Source organism: Vombatus ursinus, unplaced genomic scaffold (assembly GCF_900497805.2).
Source record: "Vombatus ursinus unplaced genomic scaffold, bare-nosed wombat genome assembly UNPS02007126.1, whole genome shotgun sequence".
Classification (NCBI taxonomy): Eukaryota; Metazoa; Chordata; class Mammalia; order Diprotodontia; family Vombatidae; genus Vombatus; species Vombatus ursinus.
Genome location: NW_020946904.1, coordinates 1 through 7,939, shown reverse-complemented (window position 1 = coordinate 7,939; position 7,939 = coordinate 1). Strand labels below are relative to the sequence as shown.

General features: G+C 49.9%; 2 protein-coding genes across 2 annotated transcripts; one reads left to right on the top strand and one right to left on the bottom strand.

The window, feature by feature from the left end:
- Positions 1-208: 208 nt before the first annotated feature.
- On the top strand, positions 209-3,542 carry LOC114033424 (calmodulin-binding transcription activator 2-like; the record flags this gene model as incomplete). Its single annotated transcript, XM_027848931.1, has 5 exons — positions 209-334; positions 632-785; positions 1,148-1,282; positions 1,782-2,668; positions 3,023-3,542. Coding segments are annotated over 5 exons (1,476 nt in total), but the record flags the coding sequence as incomplete, so codon positions are not given.
- Positions 3,543-3,583: 41 nt separating this feature from the next.
- LOC114033425 (calmodulin-binding transcription activator 2-like) lies at positions 3,584-7,418 on the bottom strand (the record flags this gene model as incomplete). Its single annotated transcript, XM_027848932.1, has 6 exons — positions 3,584-4,012; positions 4,367-5,253; positions 5,753-5,887; positions 6,250-6,403; positions 6,701-6,772; positions 7,317-7,418. Coding segments are annotated over 6 exons (1,524 nt in total), but the record flags the coding sequence as incomplete, so codon positions are not given.
- Positions 7,419-7,939: the final 521 nt, after the last annotated feature.

The window sequence follows — 7,939 nt, the reverse complement described above, 5'->3', positions numbered from 1 at the left end:
CAACTATAGCTTTTGCCACCCCTCCTATTCTCAGTGTCCCAATACCTATCTCATGGATGTTCCTAGAAGATTCCACTTTAAAAGTCCTGAATACCTCACCCCCTTCTTTTTTTTCTTCCCCTTGACTCTGTGTTATTTGGATTTAGGGGGAACCTAGGTTTATGGGGGGAGGGGGCAGGACTCATGGGGGAGACAAGTCATTTGAAAGGGACTAAAGAGAAGAGGTGGGAAGCAGCCTTCCCCTCCAACTATCTCTTGGCAGTGTCTCTATGGCTGCTATGTTCACTCCTCCATTGTTCCCACATTCCATCGTCGCTGTTACTGGCTGCTACAGGTATTGAGGGGATTGGGGAGTCAGATTCTTGGGCAGTTAAGAGGGAGTGGAGAGAAGAAAGACTGGGCTCTGAGAGGAAAGAAGTTGAGTTAGAGGAAAGAGGGTTATGGACTAAGAAGGCCAAACACCTGCGTATTTGGGAGGAATGGGAGTTTATGAGGGAGGTATAAGAGCTGAAGAGGCTGCTGGGGGAGGTGGAGGAGAACAGAATTCTGGGAAGGGAACTAAGTACTGTGGGGCGGAACATCTAGGTCCCAGTGTCCACTGGCACTCTGTGTCTACCATTGCTGCCCTCAGAACCCTGACATCGTCCTTGTGCACTACCTGAATGTCCCCGCCCTGGAAGATTGTGGGAAGGGCTGTGGCCCCATCCTTTGTTCCATCAGCAGCGATCGAAGGGAATGGCTCAAGTGGTCCAGGGAGGAGCTGGTGGGGCAACTGAAGCCCATGTGTAAGAACCCCAGAGTAAAAGTGGGTCTCAGGGTGCCCTCACAGAAGCTAAGACTACTGCTAGGTGCCTCTGGAGTGACCTGCTCTCCCTAGCTAATGAAGAGGTTTGATCCCTGGTGCTGCCTGTAGCTGAAGTGCTGGTGGATTCTCAGGGCCTTGTATTGCAGAAGTGGTGGGAGCAAGGGAAAGATGAGGACTACATATCCCAGGAATGCTCAGAACAGCTACCTTTTTTCCCAGGCTACTAGTCCCATGGCATCATGGGAGTTGTAGTCCAGTGAGGGAGAGAGGGACAGCAAGGGGAGTTTAGGGGCTGGATTTTCTTAGGTTCACACAGCAGGCCCTCCCTCCTCCCCTTTTCAGTTCATGGCATCAAGTGGAGCTGTGGGAATGGGGCAGGTGAGTTCTCAGTGGAACAGCTGGTGCAGCAGATTCTGGATACCCACCAGGCCAAGCCCTTGCCCCGTACCCATGCCTGCCTCTGCAGCGGAGGGCTCGGTTAGTGACGGGACCCAAGGGCTCCCTCTGACTCTGAGTTCTATTCCCCACTGGGGACACAAACACCCTTTATATTTGTTTGCATGCTAATTTATATATGTTTTCCACATTGTTTCCTAACAGTCCAGTGGGACTGAGGATTTCTTCTCTAGAACCCACCTTTTCTTCAGGAAATACCTTCCTAGGCTTTGGACCAATTTCTCACTCTGTCATTTATCTTTGTGACCCCTAGTTTCTGTGCACTATTCATGCATAGACATCAGCTCACTACCTTTTCTTTCTCTCCACCAGCCTGTTTACTTTCCCCTAGCAACCTTGCAATTTCCCTGTGCTCTTCTCCCTGCAGTGCCTGTCCAGCCAGAATTTGTGGCATCTCTGCTTCTCCCCAATGGCCACAGTCATTGTTACACATCTATCTATAACTCTCCACTGGAGAAAAATTGAAAAGTTGTCTTACTCTACTCCTTTTCTTTCTTCCCTACCCCATTCTTCACTACAGGTTCCACAGGGAGCCTACCCCACAAATGCAGCAATACCAAGCACCGAATCATCTCCCCTAAAATTGAGCCTCGGACCTTGGCCATACCCCCAATCCCACCTCCAAGACCCCCTGAACCCCTTCCACAGGCTCTCCCACCCCTTACTGAACCCCCTGACCTTCCCAAGGTTGATACCTCACCCTCTTCCTCTTCCTCCTCTTCTTCTGGCTTTGCTGAACCCCCTGAAATTAGCCCCAGACCTCCAGTAACTCCAGGAGGGCTGCCCAGGGCAGGACCTGCTCTCCTCCTCCTGACAGGTTTGGAGCAGCTCACTGGGGGTTTAACTCCCAGCAGGCACTTGGCTTCTCAGCCTGAGTTTGGGCCCTCCCTGGGCCTGGCCTTGGTCCTAAGCCCTCAGCCTCCTGCCCCACCTGGCCCTCCCAGTCCCGCCTTTGATCCTGATCGATTTTTCAACAATCCCAGTCAAGGCCAGACTTACGGAGGTGGGCTGGGGGTGAGTCCCAGTTTCCCTGAGGCAGAGGCAGCCAGAACACCTTGCACAGCCCTGGAACCTGCTGCTGCTCTGGAGCCTGTGACATCAGATCAACAGACTACTCCTAAGTCTGGAGAAGGAAGAGAAGGGAACCGATTCTTTATTCGAGATGATGCAGGTGGAACTGGACCTGCTATAGTCTCCTCATCCCCATCCATGGAGTCATCAGCCCGGCCTGGAAGAGGTGAAGGGCTGTTTGGAGGACCAGGGGGGACCAGTGAACTAGAGACTTTCAGTTTGTCTTCCTTCCCAGACCTCATGGGGGACCTGATCAGTGAGGAGGCTCCAGGGGCTCCTGGCCCTCCAGCTCTTAGTGTTATCACTGACTTCTCTCCTGAGTGGTCCTATCCAGAGGTGAATATCACATTCATTCATCATTCCTTCTCATTACTTGCTATCCCATTCCCACCCTGAGCCTAGCCCCTATTCACCCAAACCTAAGTTTCCCCAGTAACCATAGTCCTGTAGTCTGTGATCTAGATTCCTTAACTTCTCTCAGATTTTTATGGCATGTGGCCTATCTTGTTTTCCATGTTCTTTCTCCCTTAATTACCTTAATATATACAGGGTATCCCAAAAGTCTTAGTGCAGTTTTGAACTTAGATTAAAATTACACTAAGACTTTTGGGACATCCTGTATATTATCCAGAGGGCACCCCCATTCTCTGATGACTCTGTGTTTGGATGGGAATATTTGCTTGTTCACAGGGTGGGGTCAAGGTACTGATCACAGGTCCTTGGACAGAGGTCTCAGAGCGTTATTCTTGTGTCTTCGACCACATCCTTGTGCCAGCCTCACTTGTCCAGTCTGGTGTCCTGCGCTGCTACTGTCCTGGTATGGAGGAGTGGGAAGCACTGATCAGACAGGTCAGGGTGGCATAATCTCTAGATGTCTTATCAGGAGCTTCACCATTAGAGATTGGAGGCTGGAGACTTAATATGGGGAAACCTAGAAGGTCACCAAGGCTATATCTGAAATTAGTCTCTGTCTTTTTCTCCAAAGTAGCCAGGAGTAAGGAGGCAGCATTGGGCAATGGAAGGAATCCTGAACTTGGAGTTAGGAAATTTGGATTCTAGTCTCAGCTCTTCTTAGTCACTGTGTGCCTTAGCCAAGTCATTTAACTTATCTGAACCTCATTTTGTATTGTCTGGTCTCTAAGACTGTTCCGAGCTTTGTACATCTATGGAGTTAAGGGGTCCGACAACTTTAATCCAAGGTAGAAAAAGAGAGAAAAGATCTAGAGGTCTTAGAGACCAGACAATACAAAATGAGGTTCAGATAAGTTAAATGACTTGGCTAAGGCACACAGTGACTAAGAAGAGCTGAGACTAGAATCCAAATTTCCTAACTCCAAGTTCAGGATTCCTTCCATTGCCCAATGCTGCCTCCTTACTCCTGGCTACTTTGGAGAAAAAGACAGAGACTAATTTCAGATATAGCCTTGGTGACCTTCTAGGTTTCCCCATATTAAGTCTCCAGCCTCCAATCTCTAATGGTGAAGCTCCTGATAAGACATCTAGAGATTATGCCACCCTGACCTGTCTGATCAGTGCTTCCCACTCCTCCATACCAGGACAGTAGCAGCGCAGGACACCAGACTGGACAAGTGAGGCTGGCACAAGGATGTGGTCGAAGACACAAGAATAACGCTCTGAGACCTCTGTCCAAGGACCTGTGATCAGTACCTTGACCCCACCCTGTGAACAAGCAAATATTCCCATCCAAACACAGAGTCATCAGAGAATGGGGGTGCCCTCTGGATAATATACAGGATGTCCCAAAAGTCTTAGTGTAATTTTAATCTAAGTTCAAAACTGCACTAAGACTTTTGGGATACCCTGTATATATTAAGGTAATTAAGGGAGAAAGAACATGGAAAACAAGATAGGCCACATGCCATAAAAATCTGAGAGAAGTTAAGGAATCTAGATCACAGACTACAGGACTATGGTTACTGGGGAAACTTAGGTTTGGGTGAATAGGGGCTAGGCTCAGGGTGGGAATGGGATAGCAAGTAATGAGAAGGAATGATGAATGAATGTGATATTCACCTCTGGATAGGACCACTCAGGAGAGAAGTCAGTGATAACACTAAGAGCTGGAGGGCCAGGAGCCCCTGGAGCCTCCTCACTGATCAGGTCCCCCATGAGGTCTGGGAAGGAAGACAAACTGAAAGTCTCTAGTTCACTGGTCCCCCCTGGTCCTCCAAACAGCCCTTCACCTCTTCCAGGCCGGGCTGATGACTCCATGGATGGGGATGAGGAGACTATAGCAGGTCCAGTTCCACCTGCATCATCTCGAATAAAGAATCGGTTCCCTTCTCTTCCTTCTCCAGACTTAGGAGTAGTCTGTTGATCTGATGTCACAGGCTCCAGAGCAGCAGCAGGTTCCAGGGCTGTGCAAGGTGTTCTGGCTGCCTCTGCCTCAGGGAAACTGGGACTCACCCCCAGCCCACCTCCGTAAGTCTGGCCTTGACTGGGATTGTTGAAAAATCGATCAGGATCAAAGGCGGGACTGGGAGGGCCAGGTGGGGCAGGAGGCTGAGGGCTTAGGACCAAGGCCAGGCCCAGGGAGGGCCCAAACTCAGGCTGAGAAGCCAAGTGCCTGCTGGGAGTTAAACCCCCAGTGAGCTGCTCCAAACCTGTCAGGAGGAGGAGAGCAGGTCCTGCCCTGGGCAGCCCTCCTGGAGTTACTGGAGGTCTGGGGCTAATTTCAGGGGGTTCAGCAAAGCCAGAAGAAGAGGAGGAAGAGGAAGAGGGTGAGGTATCAACCTTGGGAAGGTCAGGGGGTTCAGTAAGGGGTGGGAGAGCCTGTGGAAGGGGTTCAGGGGGTCTTGGAGGTGGGATTGGGGGTATGGCCAAGGTCCGAGGCTCAATTTTAGGGGAGATGATTCGGTGCTTGGTATTGCTGCATTTGTGGGGTAGGCTCCCTGTGGAACCTGTAGTGAAGAATGGGGTAGGGAAGAAAGAAAAGGAGTAGAGTAAGACAACTTTTCAATTTTTCTCCAGTGGAGAGTTATAGATAGATGTGTAACAATGACTGTGGCCATTGGGGAGAAGCAGAGATGCCACAAATTCTGGCTGGACAGGCACTGCAGGGAGAAGAGCACAGGGAAATTGCAAGGTTGCTAGGGGAAAGTAAACAGGCTGGTGGAGAGAAAGAAAAGGTAGTGAGCTGATGTCTATGCATGAATAGTGCACAGAAACTAGGGGTCACAAAGATAAATGACAGAGTGAGAAATTGGTCCAAAGCCTAGGAAGGTATTTCCTGAAGAAAAGGTGGGTTCTAGAGAAGAAATCCTCAGTCCCACTGGACTGTTAGGAAACAATGTGGAAAACATATATAAATTAGCATGCAAACAAATATAAAGGGTGTTTGTGTCCCCAGTGGGGAATAGAACTCAGAGTCAGAGGGAGCCCTTGGGTCCCGTCACTAACCGAGCCCTCCGCTGCAGAGGCAGGCATGGGTACGGGGCAAGGGCTTGGCCTGGTGGGTATCCAGAATCTGCTGCACCAGCTGTTCCACTGAGAACTCACCTGCCCCATTCCCACAGCTCCACTTGATGCCATGAACTGAAAAGGGGAGGAGGGAGGGCCTGCTGTGTGAACCTAAGAAAATCCAGCCCCTAAACTCCCCTTGCTGTCCCTCTCTCCCTCACTGGACTACAACTCCCATGATGCCATGGGACTAGTAGCCTGGGAAAAAAGGTAGCTGTTCTGAGCATTCCTGGGATATGTAGTCCTCATCTTTCCCTTGCTCCCACCACTTCTGCAATACAAGGCCCTGAGAATCCACCAGCACTTCAGCTACAGGCAGCACCAGGGATCAAACCTCTTCATTAGCTAGGGAGAGCAGGTCACTCCAGAGGCACCTAGCAGTAGTCTTAGCTTCTGTGAGGGCACCCTGAGACCCACTTTTACTCTGGGGTTCTTACACATGGGCTTCAGTTGCCCCACCAGCTCCTCCCTGGACCACTTGAGCCATTCCCTTCGATCGCTGCTGATGGAACAAAGGATGGGGCCACAGCCCTTCCCACAATCTTCCAGGGCGGGGACATTCAGGTAGTGCACAAGGACGATGTCAGGGTTCTGAGGGCAGCAATGGTAGACACAGAGTGCCAGTGGACACTGGGACCTAGATGTTCCGCCCCACAGTACTTAGTTCCCTTCCCAGAATTCTGTTCTCCTCCACCTCCCCCAGCAGCCTCTTCAGCTCTTATACCTCCCTCATAAACTCCCATTCCTCCCAAATACGCAGGTGTTTGGCCTTCTTAGTCCATAACCCTCTTTCCTCTAACTCAACTTCTTTCCTCTCAGAGCCCAGTCTTTCTTCTCTCCACTCCCTCTTAACTGCCCAAGAATCTGACTCCCCAATCCCCTCAATACCTGTAGCAGCCAGTAACAGCGACGATGGAATGTGGGAACAATGGAGGAGTGAACATAGCAGCCATAGAGACACTGCCAAGAGATAGTTGGAGGGGAAGGCTGCTTCCCACCTCTTCTCTTTAGTCCCTTTCAAATGACTTGTCTCCCCCATGAGTCCTGCCCCCTCCCCCCATAAACCTAGGTTCCCCCTAAATCCAAATAACACAGAGTCAAGGGGAAGAAAAAAAAGAAGGGGGTGAGGTATTCAGGACTTTTAAAGTGGAATCTTCTAGGAACATCCATGAGATAGGTATTGGGACACTGAGAATAGGAGGGGTGGCAAAAGCTATAGTTGGGACTCAGACCATATACAAGGATTTCTAAGGAAAATATCAGAGAAGGTAGGAGACTGGACAGATGAGTCCCTATGACAAACAAAGTTGGTGACCTGACAACTGGGTTACTGAAGGAAATGGAGAACCAGTCTATTTCCCAAGAGGTGAGATGGTTGACCTAAGACTGTGGCTGGGAGGGGTGACTACAGTAACACTTTGATTCTAGAAAATGAGCCAGGCATGAGTGATTCAAAATCAGAGACAGAAGAACCAGACATCAACCTCTAAGGGCCTTCCCCTACCTCCATGCCTTGCACCTTCAGTTTCATGTGGTCCTCTCGAGTGGTCTTTCCATCCTTCCGCTTCTTCCAGCAGTAGCCATCCTTCCGGTACTTTACCTTCTTCTATGCTTCCTCAGGCCTCAGAATGGCTCCATCATCCTCTATAATCGCAAGAAGGTAAAGTACCGGAAGGATGGCTACTGCTGGAAGAAGCGGAAGGATGGAAAGACCACTCGAGAGGACCACATGAAACTGAAGGTGCAAGGCATGGAGGTAGGGGAAGGCCCTTAGAGGTTGATGTCTGGTTCTTCTGTCTCTGATTTTGAATCACTCATGCCTGGCTCATTTTCTAGAATCAAAGTGTTACTGTAGTCACCCCTCCCAGCCACAGTCTTAGGTCAACCATCTCACCTCTTGGGAAATAGACTGGTTCTCCATTTCCTTCAGTAACCCAGTTGTCAGGTCACCAACTTTGTTTGTCATAGGGACTCATCTGTCCAGTCTCCTACCTTCTCTGATATTTTCCTTAGAAATCCTTGTATATGGTCTGAGTCCCAACTATAGCTTTTGCCACCCCTCCTATTCTCAGTGTCCCAATACCTATCTCATGGATGTTCCTAGAAGATTCCACTTTAAAAGTCCTG